The sequence below is a fragment of the Theropithecus gelada genome, chromosome 8 (assembly GCF_003255815.1).
Source record: "Theropithecus gelada isolate Dixy chromosome 8, Tgel_1.0, whole genome shotgun sequence".
NCBI classification, from domain to species: domain Eukaryota; kingdom Metazoa; phylum Chordata; class Mammalia; order Primates; family Cercopithecidae; genus Theropithecus; species Theropithecus gelada.
In genome coordinates, this window is record NC_037676.1 from 69,350,550 (window position 1) to 69,376,232 (window position 25,683).

The 25,683-nt window shown below is 38.9% G+C and overlaps 1 protein-coding gene across 7 annotated transcripts in view; it reads left to right on the forward strand.

Annotated features, from left to right (window-relative positions):
• Window positions 1-55: 55 nt before the first annotated feature.
• Window positions 56-25,683, forward strand: part of CSPP1 (centrosome and spindle pole associated protein 1) — a 130,332-nt gene continuing 104,704 nt past the window's right edge. For 2 of the 7 annotated variants that reach the window (XM_025395259.1, XM_025395260.1), the window contains exons 1-4: window positions 58-230; window positions 10,728-10,836; window positions 12,975-13,074; window positions 22,796-22,899. In XM_025395259.1, the coding sequence (XP_025251044.1) occupies window positions 10,738-10,836; window positions 12,975-13,074; window positions 22,796-22,899 (303 nt within the window). In that variant the 5' untranslated portion in view covers window positions 58-230; window positions 10,728-10,737. Of the gene's footprint in view, window positions 231-10,727; window positions 10,837-12,974; window positions 13,075-20,643; window positions 21,135-22,795; window positions 22,900-23,615; window positions 23,640-25,683 lie in introns of those variants that run through there. The other 5 variants (XM_025395256.1, XM_025395258.1, XM_025395257.1 and 2 more) reach the window with 5 other exon arrangements.

A 25,683-nucleotide genomic window follows, 5' to 3' on the forward strand; every position in this document is an offset into this window, starting at 1 on the left:
CAGTGGGGGCGGGGCCGCACCCGGCGGTGGGCGAAGGGCGGGCGGAGGGCTGGGCCTGAGGGGCGGAGCCCAGGCCCGGAGGTTTTTCACGCTGTTCCCGCGCCAGGTGGCGGCTGCTACCTTTTCGGTTCGCGACGATCCTGTAGAGCACTGTTCGTCTCCCGGTCTCAGGGAGCCCGCTCCCCTGAGTAAGAGTCAGCCAGCCGCGGATGGGGAGCGTGAGCTGCGGGGTGTCGTGCGGCGTGGTGTGGGTTGAGAGTGGAGAGTCCTGGGGCTGCATTCGCGGCCCCGGAGCGGGGGTAGGGGCAGGGGCTCCCTCGGGGCGTAGGTCTCGAGGCAACTAGGCCGGCAGCCTGGGAGTGGAAGAGGGGGGTGGTTTCTTGTCGGCAGGGGGCATCGTGGCGGTTGGGCGCGGTGGGGGAGGTGCCCGAGTTACGGGTGTGGAGAGTTGGGGTCTCGCGGCCGAGAGGCGGGCACCATTGACTGAGTTATGAGGGTTGGGGGCGGGAGTTCCTGTAAGCAGGGGTCTTGCAGCTGCCGGGTTCGGGGAGGTGCCCTGGTTACACGGTCCGGATTCCTGGGCCACCGTGGTCGCTGCGGCCCGCGGTGTTGTTAGCTGGTTGCCTGACGACGCACTGACGCTTCGTAGTCAGTCACCTCCAGGGCCTGAGGGCGAGCAGTGCCTTGGTTCCCACGCGCCTCCTCTACCCAACTGCGAGGCCTCCCCTGCTCTGTCAAGCCTCCCCAGGCGCCTTTCTAGCCCCTCGGTGCTTGTTAACGTGGGAGCGCTTGTGCGCACTGCTTTGCTAGTAAAACTTACTTAATCTTCACTGTAGCTCGGTATTGTTGTTACCGTATTTCCCCCCGTGATTGCCCGATTGCTTGAGCTTGAACCTCTTTTTTCTAACTGCCTTGATTTTAGGAATCTTACGTGGGACTTGAATCCAGTTGTCAGTACATGTTATTAATGGAACTCATCTTTTGAGAGAGGCTAGCTCTCAAGATTGTAGGATTAAGACGCTTAACTAGGATTTCGGGGAAGACTAAATTCTGAAGTAAACCACCACCTGGTTTCCAAACACCATGGAAAATGCAGGGGCCTAAAAGCAACCAATAGGAATTTGTAAAATGCTAATTTAGGCCTTTTACAAGTTATTTAGGCTCTGTTCTGTGTGAAAGAATGACTTGTCATGTTAACAAGCTCCATGGAAGCTACTGAGGTATTTTCTCCGTATCATTCTTCTCCCTAGGAGGTCGCTAGCTTTCTGGTGATTAAATATCTACTGAAATGCTCCACAAGGATCAATTTTTTGTTTGTTTGTTTTGTTTTTGGAGACAGGGTCTCGCTCTGTTGTACAGGCTGGAGTGCAGTGCACCATCTGGACTCACTGCAACCTCCCCCTTCCAGGTTCAAGCAGTTCTCCTGCCTCAGCCTCCTGAGTAGCTGGAACTACAAGTGCATGCCACCACGCCCAGCTAATTTTTGTACTTTTAGTAGAGAAGTCTCACCTTGTTGGCCAGGCTGGTCTCGAACTTCTGACCTCAAGTCAGAAGCCTTTGCCTAGGCTTCCCAAAAATGCTGGGATTACGGCCCTGAGCCACATGCCAGGCCACGTTTGGGTCTTCTGCCAGATAGCCTTCTGGGAGGCAGTGGGTGCGTTTAGACAGAGTAAATTGAAACAGGCCACTTTCGGTACAGTTTTTCTCAAATGAAGCTTTCAGACAAATATTATTTAACTGTTACACATTTGAGCAGATTTCAGATTATCCTTTTTTTTTTTTTTTTTTTTTTTTGAGACGGAGTCTTGCTCTGTCGCCCAGGCTGGAGTGCAGTGGCCTGATCTCAGCTCACTGCAAGCTCCGCCTCCTGGGTTTACGCCATTCTCCTGCCTCAGCCTCCCGAGTAGCTGGGACTACAGGCATCCGCCACCTCGCCCGGCTCATTTTTCGTATTTTTAGTAGAGACGGGGTTTCACCGTGTTAGCCAGGATGGTCTCAATCTCCTGACCTCGTGATCCGCTCGTCTGGGCCTCCCAAAGTGCTGGGATTACAGGCTTGAGCCACCGCGCCCCATTCTGACTTAGGTTCTGATGTACTTTTCTGAGTGGCAGGCAAGGATGTTTGAGCAAGTGTTTCAGCAATTTGGCATAACCCTAAGGCTAATTTATGTTATTGCCCTTTATCACCATTAAGGGTGTATTATTAGTAGCTGCTGAAAGACTTCAACATGGTTTTATATATTTATTCACTCTCTCTTTGTATCCTGTCTCCCAGCCTCCCTCTTTCCCCCAGCAACAGTATTTACATGTTAGCAATATTAGGGAAATTTGTCAAAATTTGGGTGTACCCATGGGAGGAAGTTGCTCATGTGGATGCCATCTGCCAGGAGAAAGATGGAGAACCTTTCATTCGGTAGACAAATCTCTGGATGGATGAGAAGTGAGAAACATTGTCCTGGTCACTTTGTCCCTCCCTCTCTTCTAAAGCTCTTTCACTGGCCCCTCCCCCTACCCCACATGTTATCACACTTTGACACCTAGGTCCTGTTCCCCTACTCTAGGGTCTCTTTTTCCAGACAAAACTTCTCCCACAGCCTTAATGATTATTTTATATACTGCTAGATCTTTATTTCCAGCCTGGGTTCTATTCTGAGTTCTAGACATTTTTAGATTGTTTTCTTCATATCTCCAGTGCATCCATTATGGATATCTCACATTTAGCTCCTAAACCCCTGTCAGCCGCTGTGGCAGGGGGCATTATCTTGTCCAAATTTGAGGACAAGAATCATGTTTATATATATACATATATATACGTATACATGTATACTTATATACGCATATATACTTATATACACACATATATACATATATACACATATATACATACACACATACATATATACACACATATATACATATATACGCATTGGTTTTTTTTGTTTGTTTTTTGTTTTTTGAGACAGAGTCTCACTCTGTCACCCATGCTGGAGTTCAGTGATGTGATCTTGGCTCACTGCAACCTCTGCTTCCCGTTTTCAAGCAATGGTTCAGCCTCCTGCTACGCCCTGCTAATTTTTTATATTTTTAGTAAAGATGAGGTTTTGTCATGTTGGCCGGCCTGGTCTCAAACTCTTGACCTCAAGCCATCTGCTTGTCTTGACCTACCAAAGTGCTGGGATTACAGGCATGAGCCACCATGCCCCGGCCACATTTTATATTTTTGATCACGCCAGCCTCTAGCACAATGTCTTGCTTTAGGAGGGGAGTCATTTTCCGTTTCTCATGCTCCCATAGTGGGAAGGAAATTTGTACTCCAGTCCTTGAGAGGGAAAAGGATAGGAGCAACATTTTCCCATCTTTTTGTGACTGATGAATTTGGGAGAAGGAATTGGGCAAACTCAGTTCTTACTGGGTTCTGTTTATTGGATTTGACTAGACTTAGCAGAACGGGTATGCTCTGGTCTGCTTATATCTATATGATAAGCATAACGAGCCAAAGGTTAAGATTTAGAGAAGTTGGTATGGATTATGATAACCAAGTATCAATTATTGATGATTTAAATCTCAGCATACTTTATGTTTGCAGGCTCTGTTTTTTTGTTTGTTTGTTTTGTTTTTTGAGACAGAGTCTCGCTCTGTCACCTAGGCTAGAGTGCAGTGGCACGATCTCGGCTCACTGCAAGCTCTGCCTCTCGGGTTCACTCCATTCTCCTGCCTCAGCCTCCTGAGTAGTTGGGACTACAGGTGTCTGCCACCAAGCCTGGCTAATTTTTTTGTATTTTTAGTAGAGATGGGGTTTCACCGTGTTAGCCGGGATGGTCTTGATCTCCTGACCTCGTGATCCGACAGCCTCAGCCTCCCAAAGCGCTGGGATTACAGGTGTGAGCCACTGCGCCCGGCCACAGGCTCTGTTTTTAAGAGGTAAATCTTCATATATGCAAAGACTATAAAGATACAACAATAAACAATAAAAGAATTGATCTTTTTTTTTTTTTGACACTGAGTATTGCTCTGTCATCCAGGCTGTAGTACAGTGGCGTGATCTGGGCTCATTACAACCTCTGCTTCCTGGTTTCAAGCCATTCTCCTGCCTCAGCCTCCTGATTAGCTGGGACTACAGAGGTGTGCCACCATGCCTGGCTAATTTTTGTATTTTTAGTGGAGATGAGTTTTGCTGTGTTAACCAGACTGGTCTCAAACTCCTGACCTCGGGTGATCCATTCCCCTTGGCCTCCCAAAGTGCTGGGATCACAGGTATGGGCCACCACGCCTGGCCTGATCTGTTGATTTCCAAGTGTTAGGTTCTCTGTCATACTTTTTGTATGCATTATTTTGCTTTTTCTTTATAATATACTAGAATAAATGATATTTCCGTTTTATAGATTAGGCATAGAGCAGTTAAGGAACATACTTGAGGTCATTCACGTTGAGATCAGTAAGTGATGGAAATATATTTCAAACCCAGTTCTTTCAATTAAACTGTTTTCCTGAGAACTGTTTATTATCTACATACTATGTACACAGCTACTGGGGAAATAATACTTGGCCATGATGTCTTGAAAAAAGTTGTGAGTGACTTTATATTGTAGAGTGTCAGAGATATAAATAATCTCATTTAGGTTTCTTTCAGCTGATTTATTTTTGGCAACTTAATGCTTAAATTACAACCTTTCTTACTGTATATTGTACATATGCCATATTTATTAACCCTGTCTCTGTGATTCACCAAGTAATTCTTGAATAATTGTGTAGTTGAAATATGTTTTATGTAAGTTATCACATGCTTTTAGGAGTGAGAAAAAGAAAAATGGCCGTGACATCTGACATCTAGAAACTAGTATTGCTAGAAACTAGCCTGGCATTCACAGTAACTTTGTGTTTTTCTGTTGAAGATAAACTATTGTACAGAATGTCAACATCAGATAAGGCCACTCTGTGTCTATGATGGATCAAGACAAAAATATTCCATCATTGTGTCCAAACACAGACAAATGTTGTCCAAGACACAAGATACCAAACATTCCCTTTCCCAGCTGATGTGAATGTCTACTGCTTGTTTACCAGTTACAGCATTAGCCTCCCCCTATATTTTAGATTTATTGAGTGGTACCATCATAGAATTAACCCCACTTCCAACAGTGTTCAATCCTGAGCAAAACTCCACTTCCTTAAATGAAGCCTTCTCCCAAATCACCCAACACATATAAGTCTTTTCCAATACCCTCTTACCACAATACCACAGGGTTCCCCATGGTGTGTGTTCTCCGTGCATTCTTTAATGCAATGAGTAGTAAATCCAACTTAACTGTAGTAGTTTTCCTGGTGGTCTTTGACTGGAGATCATTACCAGGAGAAGACTCATTAGTGTCTTTGACTCTTTAATATTAAAGTCATTATAATCTAATTGGATTAGATATAGGACAAAATTAGAAGTGATTAGAAATGTACTTATATCTCGGATAAATCTTACGTTTTAGTTATGGCATATGCTATATTTACTATGGTTGTTTAAAAGTATGTTTTATTATTGGTACTTTTTGTACTTTTGATTACTGTAAGTTAAAATCAGTTCTATAATTTATAATGTTAAATAATTACAGTAAAGATAAATATAAGCATCTAGGCCGGGCGCGGTGGCTCAAGCCTGTAATCCCAGCACTTTGGGAGGCCGAGATGGGCGGATCACGAGGTCAGGAGATCGAGACCTTCCTGGCTAACACAGTGAAACCCCGTCTCTACTAAAAATAATACAAAAAGCTAGCCGGGCGAGGTGGCGGGCGCCTGTAGTCCCAGCTACTCAGGAGGCTGTGGCAGGAGAATGGCGTGAACCTGGGAGGCGGAGCTTGCAGTGAGCCCAGAACGCGCCACTGCACTCCAGCCTGGGCAACGGAGCGAGACTCTGTCTCAAAAAAAAAAAAATATATATATATATATAAATAAAAGCATCTATAAATTCAAAAGGGAGATCTTTCAAAGCCTGGTTAGACCAACATGTAAATGAACATGTTAATAATTGTTAATAGGTTGTATGGAAACCTTAGTTCCGTGTGAAGGTGGCATGTTACTGCTTTTTTTTCTTTTTAGATAAATGACATTTCTTTCTTTCTTTCTTTTTTTTTTTTTTAAGACGGAGTCTTACTCTGTTGCCCAGACTGGAGTGAAGTGGCATGCTCTCGGCTCATTGCAACCTCCACTTACCTGGTTCAAGCAATTCTCCTGCCTCAGTGTCCCCTAGTAGCTGGGATTACAGGTTTACACCACCATGCCTGGCTAATTTTTGTATTTTTAGTAGAGACGGGGTTTCGCCATGTTGGCCAGCCGGTGTTGAACTCCTGACCTCAGGTGATCCACCTGCCTCAGCCTCCCAAAGTGTTGGGATTACAGGCATGAGCCACTGCCCCCAGCCTAGATAAATGATATTTCTGTTTAAATTCTGTGCAAAATTCTATAGCAAAATATATGCATTATCTCATCATTTTATTCCTATCAAGACATAGAATATTTAGGAAGATTAGAGGATTTTAGGGATTGATTTTTTTAAACATGATAACTTGTTTGCTGTTGAGTTGTTCAGAATTTTTAGGATTTAGGAAATCTTTGTTTCAGAAAGATTTAGGAAGAATCTTTTGTGACTATTAGCAAATTAAAAATGGCTGAAATAGGCCGGGCATGGTGGCTTATGCCTGTAATCCCAGCACTTTGGGAGGCCAAGGCGGGCAGATCTTGAGGTCAGGAGATAGAGACCATTCTGGCTAACACAGTGAAACCCCGTCTCTACTAATAATACAAAAAAATTAGCTGGGCATGGTGGTGGGCACCTGTAGTCTCAGCTACTCGGGAGGCTGAGGCAGGAGAATGGCGTGAACCCAGGAGGCAGAGCTTGCAGTGAGCCGAGATTGCACCACTGCACTCCAGCCTAGGTGACAGAGCGAGAAAAAAAAAAAAAAAAAAAGCTGAAATAAGCTGAATGTGGTGGCTGGCAGTTATAATCCCCGTGATTCTGGTGGCCAAGGTGGGAGGATCACTTGAGCTTAGGAGTTCAGAGTTACAGTGAACTATGATCGTGCCACTGCACACCAGCCTGGGCAGCAGAGTGAGACCTCATCTCTAAAAAACAAAAAACAACAAAAGAAATTGACCAGACTGTATCAACTTTTGTTGATTTGAAATATATTTTGCTAAAACTATATATGTAAATGTATATATTTTTTAATTTTTAATTTTTTTTTTTTGAGATTGGGTCTTGCTTTGTTGCCCAGGCTGGAGTCCAGTGGCATGCTCATAAGCTCACTGTAGCCTTGATCTCCTGGGCTCAAGTGATCTAATCCTCCTGCCTCAGCTTCCCCAATAGCTGGGACGACAGGATGCACCACCATGCCTGGCTAATTTTTTTTATTTTTATTTTTAGTAGAGATGAGATCTTACTATGTTGCCCACGCTGGTCTTGACCTCCAGCGCTCAAGTGATCCCACCTTGGCCTCTCAAAGTGCTGGGATTACAAGTGTGAGCCACCAAGCCCAGCCTAAAGCTATGTTTTAAAATCAGTGTTTCGTTTGGTAGTAAATAATAGCATGAAGTTTACATTAGGTACTACTTACCAGTTATAAGTTTCATCATATTCTTTTAGGTAAAGCCTGCTTTTCTACAATTATGTATATATATATATATTTTACAAATTATTATTATCCCAAACATTAAGTTCAGTGGATGCTTTTTTTCTTTAACTTGCTTGCGTTTGATACTGTTCACTAGTTCTATTTTGTATCTCTCCTCTTTTCCTCAACTAATTATGCTGATTGGGTTTGTTTCATGTCCCTGTTTTAATTATTATTTAATTATTCCTTCTTTTTTTTTTTTTTTTTTCCCAGCTTCAATTCTTCTGTCACTCCCTCAAGTGAACACTGGCTGTTGTTTAGTTCTGGGTCATCTCTCTTTTTCCCTGTCTGTGCTCATTTACTGTGGCTTCAACTGTTATCTTTAAAATACATAGTTAATGTAGTTCATTTTCTTGAATTTGAATCTTAAATTTATAACCATCTACTGGAAATTTCCAGTAGCACATCTTACTAGCTCCAACTTTTTAACATATGTAAACCAAACTTTTCTAAATCTTCCAAGTTGCTCTGACTTACTTCTGTCCAAGATTCTATCCACATTTAGCTTCCAGGCCTTAAAACATTGATCATTAGTGGCTTCTTTTTTTTCTATGTACCCAATTAGATGCTAACTTTCATGGGACTTTGGAAGATGTGTTTGGAAAAAAATTCTAGGTTAAATGAAGAAAGGTTAGTCCTTTCAAAAAATGGTGCTGGGATACTCTATTCATATGCAAAAAAGTTGAGTCTTGACCCTTACAGATTTGCAAAAATTAACTTTGAATGGATCATAGACTTAAATGTAAGTGAAAAAACTAAAAACTTCTAAAAGGAAACATAAAAGAAAATATTTGTGATCTTGGGTTAGGCAAAGATTTTTTTTAGCTGGGCACGGTGGCTCACGCCTGTAATCCCAGCACTTTGGGAGGCCGAGGCAGGCGGATCACGAGATCAGGAGATCGAGACCATCCTGGCTAACATGGTGAAACCCCGTCTGTACAAAAAATACAAAAAAATTAGCTTGGCGTGGTGGCATGTGCCTGTAGTCCTAGCTACTCAGGAGGCTGAGGCAGGAGAATTGCTTGAACCCGAGAGGCGGAGGCTGCAGTGAGCCAAGATTGCGTTACTGCACTCCAGCCTGGGCGACAGAGCAGGACTCAGTCTCAAAAAAAAAAAAAAAAATTTTTTTTAGATAGGACACAAAAAGTACAAACAATAAATTAAAAAATTGATGAAAAAATTGTTAAATTGGACTTGATAAAAATTAAAAACTTTCACTGTTAAAAATATATCAAGAAAACTTACAAAGCACAGATTGGCAGAAAATATTTTTACAAAGCAAGTTTTGTAAAATATTGCTTTGTAAAAATAAAGCAAGTTTAATAAAGGACTTTTATTAAGTATATATAAAGAAATCTTACAATTTAATGGTAATAAAACAACCTGCTGGGCTTCGTGGCTCATGCCTGTAGTCCGAACACTTTAGGAGGCCGAGGCAGGAGTATCACTTGAGTCCAGGAATTGAATGGGTAACATTGAGCTGTGATCATACCACTCCAGCCTGGGCAACATAGTGAGATCCTGTGTCTGCAATAAACAAACAAATGAAAAAACTAGCTGGGGATGGTGGTGCTTACCTATAGTCCTAGCTGTTCAGGAGGCTGAGGTGGAAGGATTGCTTGAGCCCAGGAGTTCAAGGCAGAAGGTACACTATGATGGCAGCACTGCACTCCAGCCTGGGAAACAACGTGAGAGCCTGTCTCAAAAAAAAAAAAGAAAGAAAGAAAGAAAGAAAGAAAAGCTAATTTTAACAAAAGGTCAGATCTGAGTAGATACTTTCCCAATGATTGTATGTATGGTAAATAAATAGATGAAAAGATGCTCAACATCATAGTTCTCGGAGAAATGCAGATTAAAACCTCACAGAGATGCCACTAAATACACAATAGAATGACTAAGATAAAAATGACTGAAAATATCACACCTTGGCAAGAATGTGTAGAAATTGCAATTGTCATTACAACCCACATACATTCTTATACATTGGAATGTAATATGGTACTTTATACTTTGAGGAACAGTTTAGCGTTCAGAAATTAGACAACATCTTGACCATATGATAAAAAATACCATCACTAACGAGGGGCAGGTAAATATCATGTGCCTTCTTTTTGTGACACCTTGAAATTTCACCTAATATATCTGATGAGAATGCATAATCTAAATTTAGTCATGAAGAAACATCAGGCACATCCCAGATAAGGGATGTTCTATTGAAAAGGTTGTTCTATTACACAGGATTCTTTCACCTGTGTAAATTGGTAAAAGACAAAAAGATGGTAGAGATAGATATTCCAAATTAAATAAGGCAAAAGAGATATAACAGGGAAATGCAATCAATACCTAACTTAGATGGGGTCCTGAATTAGAGAAAAATAGGCTCTTAAGGTTGCTATTGAGTCAGTTGACAAAAGTGGAATATGGACAATAGATTAAAAAATCAGTGTTACAAAAGTTGATAATTATGTTGAGGTTATATAAGAAAATAACCCAGTTCTTAAGACACACACACTGAAGAGCTTAGGGGCAAAGGGCTATGATATATGTACTTTATTCTCTGAATAATTTTAGAAAAAATTGTGTGTATAGAGAGAATGAGCTTGTGTGCACAAGCAAAGGATGAAGCAAGTGGAGCAAAATCTTAATAGGGAATTAATAAAGAATCTTTGTATGTTCTTGGTATTATTACTGTAACTTCTCTGTAAGTCAGAAATTATCTCCCAATAGTTAAAAAAAACTTTTTATTTTATTTATTTATTTTTAAAGTGCTTTGGCTTAAGGATTTAAAGAACTTTTTGTTTGCTTGCCTTTGTTTTTTGCCGGGGAGGGGGTGTATATGGAAGGTGGTGGTAGTTTTTCATTTTCTTTTTATTTCAGATATTTTAAAGTATATTGTAGGCTTTTTGGGGAAGTTGGGAGAGGCAGTAGGCAGGCATATTTATGATCAATCTTAAGTTTGAATTTCTCAATTTGATAAGTGAGATTGAAAACTAAATGTGGGCTAAGTCTACATGTTGATAATTAGGCTAAAAATACTGTGATACAGATATGCTCATTGAAATTTTTTTAAAAGAATCTGCAAAATGGCTGATAATTTGGATGAATTTATCGAAGAGCGAAAAGCCAAGTTGGCCAAAGACAAAGCAGAGTTGGAAAGTGATCCACCTTACATGGAAATGAAGGTAAACTTAATAATTTTCTTTGAACATGTTTTATTATAATTGTCTATGGAGATTACTCCTGTGTAAATGCAAAATATCCTCTTCTATGAGTGAGAATCTTCTGTTTCGTTCTATGCTGTCATTCTGGGAGCCTAACTCCAGACAGGATTGCAATAATTTTGAATGCAGTTTTTATTTTGTGGTGGTTTATATCTCACAGTGTTTCTCTTATCTCTTGTTGAAGAATTATTTGGTTTATAAAATGATTATGAGACCAGTTCCATTACAAAGAACTTCCGCAACATAAACAGAATAGTTGTGAAAGCAAGTTCTTATGGTCTGTGTGAAAAAATTCGATTTAATTAGTTTAAAAAGTTTTTTTGAAATCTACAAAAGTGAGTTTATTAATTTATTTCGTACTATTTGTATTTCTTAATATAAATTTCTTAAAATAATTGCTTTTTTTTTTTTTTTTTTTTGAGATAGAATCTCGCTCTGTTGGCCAGACTGGACTGCAGTGGTGTGATCTCAGCTCACCACAACCTCCGCCTCCCAGGCTCAAGTGATTCTTCTGCCTCAGCCTCATGAGTAGCTGGGACTATAGGTGCCCGCCACTATGCCTGGCTAATTTTTGTATTTTTAGTAGAGTTGAGGTTTTTCTATGTTGGCCAGGCTGGTCTTGAAGTCCTGACCTCGAGATCCACCCACCTCGGCCTCCCAAAATGCTGAGATTACAGGCGTGAGCCACTGCACCCAGCCTAAAATAATTGTTTCTTAAAGCAATGTCTGAAAGGCTTTCTTAAAGCTTTCCTTGTTTAGGTGAAACTGATTTATCCATTTAGCAAATACTTACTGAGATTGTGTTAGGTACTATGCTAAGCTCTGAGAATACAGCCCTGATTAGAGTGTTGTGGCACCTTCTCAGGGCTCAGTGTGTGTAATAAGATACAGCATGTAGTTTAATCTGTGTCATGTGGTTCATCATAATGAAAGTCACCATATATATTGGTTTGTTCAAGATGATCCTGGTTTACCTGTTGTCCAGTGTTTTTTTCTGGTTTAGCATTTGTCCTGGACAAAGGTATCTTGGCTGAAATGACAAATACTATAGATGCCCTAATTACAATTTTACTTACATGGCTAACATTTATTGAGTACTAGCTATGGACAAGGCATATTCTTAAGAGGTTATATTTCACAGTAATCTATGAGGTAAGTGCTGTTATTGTAATTTTCCAGATGAGTAAACTGAGGCAAGTTAAGTAATGAGACTAAAGCAGTAGAGTTGGTGGAACTAGGCTTTGATCCCTGGCAGCCTGGCTCCAGTGCTTGTCCTCGGAACCAACATAATAGGTTGCCTTTCTTCCATAATAACCTGTTATGTACCAGGAATGCCAAGGACTTTATATGTATCATTTTATTTAATCATAATATCCCTGTTAAGTAGGTAAAAATTTTTTGTTTTATGGATTAAGAAAGTGAAGCTCACAGGAGTTAAGTAATTTGTCCAGGTCCACACAGTGGTGGATTGAGGAGTAGAACCTTTATGCAGCTCCAGAGTCTATCTCTTAACCACTCTCCAGTGTTTAGGACCAGCTTATGGCTTTGGAGTTACATAATTTGGAGTACATAGCTTTAAAGACAGTTTTGCTGTAATTTCTAATATTAATTTGTACATAAGTAATTTTAAGTCTTGGTTCAAGTATCACCTGCTCAGTGAGGCCTTGTAGTCCCTCCCCCACCATTTCTGGGCCTCCTTACTTTAATCTGTTTTCTTTTCCCATAACCCCTTGCTGCCACTGTCTATATATCACGTAATCTAATCATGAGTTAATTATGTGTCCCCCCAATAGTTTATAAGCTTCATGATGGCAGAAATTCTTGTATTTTTTAAAACTTCCATACTTTCAACGCTTGACAAAATGTTTGGCACTTAATAGGAACTCAGTAAATATTTGTTGGTAAGTGAATGAGTTAAATATTAGAATATCTGTTATAAAATCAAATACCTTTGGTTAATTCTTCAAACCTTACACTTAGTTTCTTTTATGATGTACTGTGTAATTTCATCAAGCTGTTTAATTAAAATTTGAGGTGGGTTGTATATTTCATGGTTTTTTTTTTCCCCTTTGATTTTGTAAACTTTGTATCTCTTTCAGGACAAGTTGTCAGAGAAGCTTTCTGAAAACAGTAAGATACTGATCTCTATGGCTAAAGAAAACATACCACCAAATAGTCAACAGACCAGGGGTTCCTTAGGTATGTCATTAGATGTGCTAAACTTATTTTAAGATATTCTTAGTGGGCTCTTCTGAAAGAGGTTTGTCTTATCAGAAAAAAAGATTTATTTGGAATCCTAGTAATTTTTCTTTCTGGAATCTTATATAAGTCAATATGGTCTACATATGAAATATAACTCATACTGAAAACTTTGTACTTGTTTTATGTAATACTGCATTAGTTATGATTTGTGGAACTTATAGAAGTAGTTGTATATAACATAACTTAAAAATTGAAAACTTTGAAAGGAATTTGTGTGTGTGTGTGTGTGAGTACGAGGGAGAGAGAGAGAGAAGAGAAACTTTTATTTGTTGACTGAAAATGGTGAACTTGCTTATTTAAAAATTAAATATGCTTAAAGGGTACAAAATGCTGTTTGGTGAAAGACTGTTTTAATTATTGATGATCATGTTGGAGTTGTAAAGAAGTTAATACTGTAGTCATACTAATGCTTTGATTATGGTATGGTATGAAAATATTTGGAAACTTTTTACCACATTTTGGCTTGTTGGTAGGTATACATTTTAAAAAAAGAAAATCTATGAATATGTAAAAATTTTTGTTTATTTATTAAATACAGGGTCTCTCTCACCCAGGCTGGAGTGCAGTGGCATGATCATAGTTCAGTATTACCTTGAACTCCTGGGTTCAAGCAATCCTCCTGCCTCGGCCTCCCGAAGTACTACGATTATAGGCCTGAGCCACTGTGCCCAGTCTGTATGAATATATATATATTTTTTTCTCCAAGGCTGAGTCTGGCCCTGTTGCCCAGGCTGGAGTGCAGTGGCATGATCTCGGCTCACTGCGACCTCTACCTGCTCCCAGGTTCAGGCGATTCTCCTGTCTCAGCCTCTCAAGTAGCTGAGATTACAGGTGAGCTAATTTTTTATATTTTTGGTAGAGACAGGGTTTCGCCATGTTGGCCAGGCTGGTCTCGAACTCCTGACCTCAGGTGATCTGCCCACCCACCTCGGCCTCCCAAAGTGCTGGGGTTACAGGCGTGAGCCACTGTGCCTGATCTGTATCTGTATGAATATTTTTAATGTGCATTTTGTGATTTATTGATGATGACAAACTTTTTCACAAAAAGTCAACTATGATAAGTTCATTTGGATAAAGCATTGTTCTCAAATGGACAGCTTTTCATGTCTGTAGGTATACTCCTAAATTGTTTTTGTGTGCCAGTGGATACAAGGGGATGCCAGCCAAGAAACTGAATGGTTAGTAAGCTTTGTCTCTCCATTAGACAAATAGCCCAAAGTGAGTGCCCTACTTTTAATATCAGATATACGGATAACTTTCCATTTTGAATCTCTTATAAATTATTAATATGTAACATGAGTGAACTAAAGTATTATATATTGGTAAAATTTTTTAATCTCTAAGGCTCTCAATTTTTTTTTCTGTGAAATAAGTTTGATTATCTTCCAGTGCTACCTTTTTATAAATCTAAATTTTAATTATTCCAAGAGATAATTTTTAAAAAGTTTAATAGTAAGTTATCTCAAGCACTAAGGTCGCTAAGGTTCATCAGAATCCGTTTTAAATTCTAGGGTTACAGCTTGCTTTGGATTGGGCTGTGGCGCCTTTATGACCTCTCAGGAGCTAAACTTTGTTTCCTTATGACATCTATCTCAAAAAGTCGTTATGGGTGAAAGTTAAATATGTGAAAAGATGGCTGGCACATAATTGGTACACAATAAATATTAATTTCTTTTTCTCCTTTACATCTTTTTTTTGTGTGTGTGTGTGAGACAGGGTCTTACTCTGTCACCCAGGCTGGAGTGCAGTGGCATAATCTTGGCTCACTGCAACCTCCACTTTCCAGGCTTAAGTGATTCATCCTCCCTCCTCAGCCTCCAAGTAGCTGAGACTACAGGTGAGCACTACCATGCTGGCTGACTTTTTTATATATACATATATTTTCTGTAGAGGTAGCATTTTGCTGTGTTGCCCAGACTGGTCTCGAACTCCCTAGCTCAAGCCATCTGCCTGCCTCGGCCTCCCAAAGTTCTGGAATTACAGGTGTGAGCCACTTGTGCCTGGCCTTCCATCTTTTTAAAAGTAGTTTTTCGGGCTGGGCATGGTGGCTCATGTAATCTCAACACTTTGGGAGGCCAAGGCCAGCAGATCACTTGAGGTCAGGAGTTCAAGACCAGCTTGGCCAACATGGTGAAACCCCGTCTCTAAAAAAATACAAAAAAATTAGCCCAGCATGGTGGCGCAAGCCTATAATCCTAGCTACTTGGGAGGCCGAGGTGGGAGGATCACTTGAACCTAGGAGGTGGAGGTTGCTGTGAGCTAAGATTGTGCCCCTGCATTCCAGCCTGGGCGAAAGAGAGACTCCATCTCAATTAAAAAAAAAAAAAAATGTAGGTTTTTGAATTGTCTTAGGAATTATTCTTTGATCATTACATTCACATATGATGGAGAGTTAAAAGTATAACTAAAAGATGGTGACCTTTGCCTTTTCATTAATTGGTGTTACTTGGGCCTCTGACCTAGGCCGACTTCTCATCTTATACACTCCCCGAGTGTCCATATCCGCTCACAGGGCTTTATTTACTATTAGTGTGTTCATGACTTCTGAATCTTTATCCCAGTCCTAGGTTCTATTGCGAACTTGATCCATATGTCTGATTTTCTATTGGACATCTGTACTTGTATGGTCATGTATGGCATGGGCTCAAAATCAAAATTTGCAAAATTAACTTATACTCATGTCAAACTTTCAAGTGCTCCCCATCTCACTGAGCTAGCTGCCTAGTCATCCTTGATTCCTGTCTTCTCCTGTCTCCTATATCAAGCAGTTACACAAGTCTAGTTGATTCTGATGCGTAAATCTCAAATAAGGTCACTTGACTGTAATCCCACTGACTTTCTTTTATGCAGGCCTCTGTTGTCTGTAAGATTTTTGTAAAAGCTTCCTAGTGTTTTTGGTGGTTGTTTTGTTTTACAGTCTAGCCCCCTCTACCAAATCGCTGTGTGTTTTTTTTATATTTGCATAAAACAAATCTGATCATATTAGTCTCTGCATCAAACTTCTTTTTTTCTTGTATGATAAATGTTCCATCTTATTATTTCTGCTAGATTGGGTTGGTCAATCCTGTCATGTGCTTCTAGAGGATTGGTTTTCCTTTTGAAGAGTAGTTTTGAACTCATTCAGCTTCTCTTTTGTACCACAGTGACATGCTAACTTGCCTCCTATTATATTTCCACTGCCTAGCACGGTGTGCAGCACTTACTGCTTGGAAAAGATGTTTTAAACCAACGAGTTAATGTCCCCATTGCAAAAATAAAACCAATTCTCTTCGGTGTGTTGACTTTGATTTTCATGGAATGCTTCTTCCATTGCCATCTGAAACCATAATTAATAATTTTTGATGCACATGGAATTTTATTAAAGAACAGTATATAATTTGACTAATTTTATACCGCATAAGCTTTAGTTACTGACCTCCTGCTTGATTAATTGTGGCTTTAAAATTCAGTCAAATACATAGTTTCTCACACTGGGAAAAATGTAAAATTATTTGGCAACTAAGGGTTTTCCTTAAGTGGTCTCATTTAGGAATTATAAAAAACAGGTCTAATGTAGGTCAAATTTGGAAATGAGGTATTGACTTAAAGCACTGTAATATCATAGTTTGAATAAGTAATTAAGCATAGTGTAGTAATTAGTGATATATAAACTGGACATACTCATTTTATCCAATGAAAACAATCTTTGATAGCTCATAGTACAACTATCATACAACACTATGATTTTATAAATTCTTTTCTGTTAGATACTGATGATATTCATGGTTAATTCCATGTGACTCTTTCTACCACTATTTATACCTTTCTTTTTTTTTTTTTTTTTTTTTTTTTTTTGAGACGGAGTCTCGCTCTGTTGCCCAGGCGGGAGTGCAGTGGCCGGATCTCAGCTCACTGCAAGCTCCGCCTCCCGGGTTCACGCCATTCTCCTGCCTCAGCCTCCCGAGTAGCTGGGACTACAGGCGCCCGCCACCTCGCCCGGCTAGTTTTTTTTTTTGTATTTTTTAGTAGAGACGGGGTTTCACCGGGTTAGCCAGGATGGTCTCGATCTCCTGACCTTGTGATCCACCCGTCTCGGCCTCCCAAAGTGCTAGGATTACAGGCTTGAGCCACCGCGCCCGGCCTATTTATACCTTTCATAAAAGGATTCGAGGTAGCATTACAGTGACTTGGACTAGACTTCACAGGTTAAGGGCGTAGGCCTCCACAAGACTGCCTTCACTTTAGACTCCAGTTGCAAATCCAAGGGTCACCAGGACACCCTCAGGTCTGACCATCTGGCTATAAATTTGGGGGTTTCCCCTATACCCTCAAGTTCAATAATTCATAAGAATGACTCACAGAACTCAAGAAAGTGCTATATTTAATGGTCACAGTTTTATAGCATAAGTATACAAATCAGAACTAGCCAAAGGGAGAGACAAATAGGGTAAGGTCTGGGAGGGTCCAAACATGAAGTATCTGTTAGTCTCAGGGAGTCATTACCCTCCTGGCACATCAGTATGTGACAGGATACAGCATATTGCCAACCAGCCTCGCCTGAGCCTGAGTGTCCAGAGTTTTTACTGGATTTTCCTTATGTAGGAATGATTGGTTGAATCATTGCTTCTTGGCTTGATCTCCAGCCCTGCTACATTCATTCCCCTTGCGCCTGGCTGATGTCACCTGGCACAAAGGCCCAACCCTCAAATCACATGGTTTTTCTGGCATGACCAGCTCCCATTTTTGTCATCTCTGTAGTGTAAACTCTCTGGGGGTTCACAATGATTGACTTTGTTAGTATAAACTGTTAGGTGTGGTCCAGGGTACCCACTGTGAATAATAAAGATGTTCCCATCATCAGGTAAATTTTAAGGTCAAACCCACTAGGGGCTCACAATGATTTACCTTGTTAGTGTAAACTATTAGGTGTGGTCCAAGGTGCCCACCGTGAATAATAAAGACCTTCCCATTGTGTGGAAAATTTTAAGGATTTAGAGGTTACTTCCCAGGAAATAGAGGCAAAGGCCATTTACTTTTTTTTCTTTTTTCTTTTCCAAGCCAAGAGAAAGTAACAGTCCAGTTTTTTTATTACATGTAGGATGTACATGATTTAGTTCATACAAGCTAATGAAACAATGTCTTTAATAAGGAGTTTGTCAGAATAACTTAGATACTAGTAATATTAAGAGAAAGTCACCTAAAAGTGATCTATAAAAGATCTTTTATCTCCCTAAACTGTTTCTAGGCATAATATTTGTGTTTATTTCATTAAAAGAAATTCTTACTAACTTATTGTTTAACAACCATTACTGTTATTAACAATAATCAATATTGTTGAGAAATACTTACATTAATCTTTTAAATGCTCCCATTAATCTTTTTAAAATGATACAAATTTGTGAAGGTCCTAAAACATATAGTTCCCCCCACCACCCAGTTTTTTTAAGGGAGAGGATCTTGCTCTGTCATCCAGGCTGGTGTGCAGTGGCACCATAATAGCTTACTGTAGCTTAAAACTCCTGGGCTCTGGGGATCTTCCTGCCTCAGCTTCTCGACTAGCTAGGACTGTAGGCTCAGGCCACCATGCCCGACTAATTTTTAAATTTTTGGTAAAGATAGAGTCTTGCTATGTTGCCCAGGCTGGTTTTGAACTCTTGGGTTCAAACGATCCTCCCTTCTCTGGCTCCTAAGTAGTTGAGACTATAGGTTTGTGCCACTGCATCTGTCTAATTATAGTTTTAATTACTTGTTTTGAGACGGAGTCTCGCTCTGTTGCCCAGCCTGGAGTGTAGTGGTGCTGTCTCGGCTCACTGCAACCTCTGCCTCCCGGGTTCAAGTGATTCTCCTGCCTCAGCCTCCTGAGTAGCTGGGATTACAGGTGCCTGCCACCACACCCAGCTACTTTTTTTGTGCTTTTCATAGAGACGAGGTTTCACTATCTTGGTCAGGCTGGTCTCGAACTCCTTACCTCAAGTAATCCACCCACCTCGGCCTCCCAAGGTGCTGGGATTACAGGTGTGACCCACAGCACCCAGGCTTATAGTTTTTATTCTCAGTCCTCTTTGTCTTAGGTTTATCCTGTTGTAAACTAAATCACAGATACTCTTCTACAGTTTTTATTCATTTTGTATGAGTCAAATGGGTCCTTGTAGTAATACCTTTATAGCTCTAATTTAAGAGTGCAGTGTCTCCTCAATTAGTCACATCTCCTTGTATGTCACCCATTATGTAAAGGCCTATTATTATGTCCTATAATTTGTCTTTCGATTATTTTTACATAATGCTTTTTATGATAGTATAATAATGAAAAGAAAGTAAAAGTTCCATGGTAATTTGTTTCATAGAGTAATTATGATGAATGCCCTGTTAGAAGGTAAGTTAATTTTAAAGAAGTTATATACTTTAGTCCTAAGTATTTTATGTAAGCCATAACTGCTATAGAAACCAAATACTTCTAATTACTATAGTTCTGAAGTATAATGTTAACTATCTTAGGGTCATTGATGTTATACTTGATGAAGTGACATCACTTCAAATGACCCTAAAGTGACACGAATGCTTTACTTGCTACTAGATCCACCAGAAGACAACAGTCCAATAAGTAAGCCTCACCGTGTTCCTTAGCTCATTAAGTCAATTGAGATGTTATTGTTAATGCATGGTTTAAAAGAATAGGATATTTATATTGTTCTATACAGTTCCTAATTTTATATCTGTGACTTAGCTCTAATGCCATAAAATGGTACAAGACGACAAAAATAAGAATGAAAAAGTTAGTGTTTTCTGTTGACTAAACATTAAATTAGTAAAGTTATAAATAACTTAGAAGAGATTATATATTTATATATATTTTATTATATAAAATTGTTAAGACAATTTTATAATACTATTTGAATTAATAGTGAAAAGCAAATACTGTTAGTAAATAAAACTTTAACTTAATATGAATAATAGGCTGGGCGCAGTGGCTGATGCCTGTAATCCCAGCACTTTGAGAGGCCGAGGTGGGCGGATCATGAGGTCAGGAGTTTGAGACCAGCCTGGCCAATATGGTGAAACCCTGTCTCCACTAAAAATACGGAAATTAACCAGGGGTGGCAGGTGCCTGTAATCCCAGCTACTTGAGAGGCTGAAGCAGGAGAATCACTTGAACCCGGGAGGCGGAGGTTGCAGTGAGCCAAGATTGCGCCACTGCACTCCACCCTGGGCAACAGAGCGAGACTTCTTCTCAAAATATATATATATATATATATGTATATATGAGTAATAATTTAAATGAAAATGAATTATGTTTTTCTTTCCATTCTTCCACATAAACCCACCCAGTAGAATTGAAAAACAGCAGTAAAAGCCACCTTAAACATATGCTTTTTGTAAATTTGTAAATTGCTTGTTCCTGGATGGGAAGGCAGTGTGTTGGCATCATCCTGGCAACATTGTTGTCTTTTTCTCCTTGGCATAATAGAACATCCATTGTGACCCTGTGTGACTAGTGATATGTAACTTTGGTAACTACCTCTCTCTGTGCAGTCAGACCGCTAACAGGAGAAATGGAATATTAAGTATAGTATATTGTTCCCCCTCACCTTTTCTCATTTCTTTCTCTGGCTCAGGCACTCATGCATATATTCATTTGCAGATTTATTCGATGAACATTTTCTTGGGTTAAAGTTATGTGCCAGCATTATAAAATTGAATAGTGCGTGGACCTTGCCTTCATAGATTTTATAGTTTAGTTTTATATATGATGTTCCATTCTGAACATGAGAATCGAAACTTTCTCTCCTTAGGCTTAAATTCTGTATCTTTAAAAAAAGGTTTAGGTTCCTTCAAGAGGAAACAGTTCCTTTCTAGGATGATTTAAAATTCCCAGCATATGGAATGCTTTAGTTTCTTTTGGAAGAGAGTTAGAAGCATGTGTAAGAGGTGTCCCTAAGGAATCCTGTGTTATACCCTCTATCATCAAGGAGTTAAATAGGCCAGAAATGTTTATAAAGAGAATTCCAGTGTTGATAGCGGTAAGTGGATTTTAGTATTCTGTAAGAATCCATAAACATCCACTTATGTTTATATTACGCTGGTCTTTTCCCTGCCTGAAATGTTTCAGTGATGTAGTAAAGCAGTGATATGACACATTTTTGAAAAGTTCCCATCATTCAGCTACATTGTGAGAAATAAGGCACAAATGGTGATTTTTTTATATCAGTTTATAAGCTACAGTCAAATTTTATTTCATCTGTAGTGCTCATAGCTGAATCTTTAAGGAAAGTTTTGGCCGGGTATGGTGGCTCATGCCTGTAGTCGTTGGCTACTCAGGAGGCTGAGATGGAAGGATTGCTTGAGGCCAGGAGGTTGAGGCTGCATTGTGCCATGATCACGCCACTGTACTCAAGCCTGGGTGACAGAGCAAGACCCTGTCTCAAAAAAAAAAAAAAAAGACAAGTTTTATTTTGTTTAGAAATGATAATTTTTTAATGCTATAGTATTATGTGTATAGTGGAACTAAAAAAGGAATGAAGCTTCAGAAATCTAAATACTCATCTAATGTCTATGCTTCTTGATATAGTATTTTATTATTGAAGATTTGAAAAGTATATAATTTGATTTTTGATAGCTTTCTTGAGATATAATTTATACACCATAACATGTACCTATTTAAAGTCTACAATTCAATGGTTTTTAGTATATTTACAAGTTGTACAGTCATCATCATCATCATCCCTAAATGTAATTTGATTTTTAAATTTTGTGTAAGGAGACACTACTCAAATTCAAAATTTTTCTTAAAAAATTAACATGCATTTATGGAGTTTCTGTTTGGGATGATGAAAAAATTCTGGAAATGGATAGTGGTGATGATTGTACAACATTGTGAATGTACTTAATGCCACTGGATTGTATGCTTGAAATGATTAAAATGGTAGGTTTTATATTATATATATTTTACCACAATAAAAATTAATATCCATTTTTGTGAAATCAGAAGTGGTTTAACTTCAGAAGTTTTTAGGAATTTCATCCTATCTGAATGCTCTTTGATAGAAAACTAAAAAAAAAAAAAAGAAATGTCATCCTAAGCAACACATGGCCCTAATAATTTTTTCTCAGAAACATGTTATATTAACGATATTCTTATATGCTAAGAAAATCATGTTACTGGTTTTCTTAGACTGAAAATGATGCATTAAAATTGTTGTTGGTATTTATTTTTATAGAAATTAGTATATAATTAAGTGAAGAAGTAAAGATAATTAGCTTTGCTTTAATTTTGCTGTTCTTGAGAAAGCAAGATGCCAAACAATGCTGGACTACTTATCTTAATGGGGGAAAAAGTAAATGTAATGCACACATGCATATAAATATGTATATGATAATATTAAAGTATCTGTTTATAGATGCATTAAAAAACTGTCTGCATGGAGACAAGAAATAACAATGTTTGTTGTTCTGGACAGGAGAACAGGGTGGCTAGCGCTCATGGATGAGAATGATATTTTTGATAATATTTTTGATTATGTGAATGTATTATCTATTGAGACATTTTAGTAAAAAACTTACCCTAATCCTAGTCTCCGAATCAGCATAATTGTGTTCCTTCTTACTATGCTTTGTTACAGGAAGTAGAACTTTGAGACTGGTTTGAAAATGAATTATATTAAGAAGTTGTTTTTTTTTCTAGGAATTGATTATGGATTAAGTTTACCACTTGGGGACGACTATGAACGGAAGAAACATAAATTAAAAGAAGAATTGCGGCAAGATTACAGACGTTATCTTACTCAGGTAACGAGTTCTATTAATGAGTTGGGTTTAATGTTTCAGAATTCAGCTCCTAAATTTGTTTTCATAAGGTATTAGTCATATGTGTTAATGTTTAGGTTTTCAGTGGTACTAGCAAAGTAGTATTATAGTCAAAGTTAAGTGGCATATATGACATTGATAGAGAAAAAATATTGCTGAGAACTGGCGCCATAGATTAATACAGACTTTTGACCTTTTGACTAAGGCAGTGGATTCTAATTTTAAGTGAGATTGTTAATTATGGTTTTTCATGTTTTCTGTAAATTTGCATGGTTTGAAGTAGTTCAATCATGGTTTCCCTCTCTTCTACACCCCCCAACTATGTATTAAAATGACATGTGGAGTTCTAGTTGCTAATTGTTTTCCTATGAGCCAAGCTTATACAGTTACATTTAATTATTTAGCCACTAAAGCTTTTGTTTTATGATCTCATGTTTTACTTAGTAGAACTCTTTAGTGTTTTTGTTAAATTATATAATGGCCGACGTAAAGCTTTATTGTAAGTTTTAAATTTAGGTCATAAAATTATTATAAACAATCACGATGTTTGTTGTGATCTCAAGATATTCTTTAATTTTTTACTGCTTTATGTTTGTTCCAAATGTACAAACTGTCTCTTATTTATTCTGATTTACACACGGAGAGAATGAACTTTGACTGAATACACTTTGTCAATGGTTTGTTTCCCTTGACTTTAGGGCATTACACAAGGGAAAAGAAAGGTAGGGTTGTCTGCAAAATGTCCTCCTTCAGTTTTTGCTTTCTCTCTTTTTTTTTTTATGATCTAGTAGCTTGCAATTGTTTGCATTTATGAGATTCAAACCAATTAGGAAAATGGGTTCATTTGTGATTTTGAGATGTTTGAATGGCACCACTTTGTATTCTTGCTTTTAGCAGATGACAGCGTACACATTATAATTTTCTGTTAATATAGTCATTACTTTTGATTCCTGCTTTGCGTTTGTGTTTATTGCTTTCTTATGCGTTCTTTTTGAATATTCTGCAGTTAAGTCTGTTTTTAGCATGCAATTTTTCGTTTCTTAAATTATGCTAATCACAGTAAGATTAATAGAGTAGTAGAATATCCAAGATATTTGAACTACATGTTGTCAGAATTTGGATTACTCTGTTTTTGCAACAAAATCTGTAAATTACATTTGTCCATTTATATTAGAAAACAAAGAGAAACAGTTTATGGTTTTACAAAACTGGTTTTAAAAAGAATCTCACGGATTCACCATTCAACTAACGTATTTTAAACACTTATTATGAAGATGTATCAGGTATGCATCCTGTCTTCAAGAGGCTTAGAATTTAGTTGTAGAGATAGCATTCATACAATTCAGAAAGTGGTAACTACAAGAAGGATATAATGATCAAGAAAGTCCTCATAGTGGGAATTTCTATTTTGTGAGGCAATCTAGATTTGGATGATCTAGAGAGAGAATCAAAGTGAGAAAGCTTTTCAGATGGAGAGCATAGAGTAAAGGGGGACCCAGAGGGTAGACTTTAGCTTTGTATGAATGAGGCATATTAGCTTTACCACCCTGACTGGGTCAGAGTATCATTCTTTTTGAGAGTAGTAAGGAATAACGATGTGTATAGGATAGGATCAAATTAGAAGGCAGTGGATTTTTAACTGGTTATATGTGATAGGTAGTGATATGCATCATACTTTCTTAAATAGCCTGTGAAGAGCATGGTAACTGTGTTTTAAGACAGTTCTGCATGTAGAGACTGTCATCTTTTTGTCTTAAATTGCTGCTCAACTTGTTAACTGATTTCCTTGTGCTAATTTTCACTCCAGGATAAAAATTCAAATTCCTTAGCATGGCACATGTCTTTCATGTTCCAGCCTGACTCCCTGGGCTTATATCTTATTATCTTCCCCTTCGCTACCTCTTCTTCTTAGGTGGAGTTTTCTTCTGGTATCAGATATTTACTATTTTCTCTTGTAGGTTTTGCATTACTCCCTAGGTAAGATTTTTTAAAAAGATAGTGGTGGGGGACATAAGAAGAAATTGCCTTCATGAAAGTAGAAATCTTTAAATTCAAAGGGATGTGAAGGAGTTTTTTTTTAGATTTTTTTGTTTGTGTGTGTGTGTGTGTGTGTGTGTGTGTTTTCTGAGACAGTCTTGCTCTGTCGCCCAGGCTGGAGTGCAGTGGTACGATCTTGGCTTACTGCAATCTCCACCTCCCGAGTTCAAGCGATTCTTCTGCCTCAGCTTCCGAGTAGCTGGGACTACAGGCATCCACCACCACGCCCAGCTAATTTTTTTGTGTTTTTAGTAGAGCTGGGGTTTCACCTTATTGGCCAGTCTGGTCTCAAACTCCTGACCTTGTGATCTGCCCATATCAGCCTCCTAAAGTGCTAGGATTACAGGCATGAGCCACCGCACCTGGCCAGTTTTTTAGATTATTAAGAATATAGTCGGCCAGGCATGGTGGCTCACGCGTGTAATCCCAGCACTTTGGGAGGCAGAGGTGGGCGGATCACGAGGTCAGGAGATCGAGACCATCCTGGCTAACACGGTGAAACCCCGTCTCTACTAAAACTACAAAAAAATTAGCCTGGCGTGGTGGCAGGCGCCTGTAGTAGTGGCAGGTGCCTGTAGTCCCAGTTACTCAGGAGACTAAGGCAGGAGAATGGCGTGAACCCCGGAGGCGGAGCTTACAGTGAGCCGAGATCAGGCCACCGCACTCCAGCCTGGGCGACAGAGTGAGACTCCATCTCAAAAAAAAAAAAAAAAAAAAAAAGAATATAGT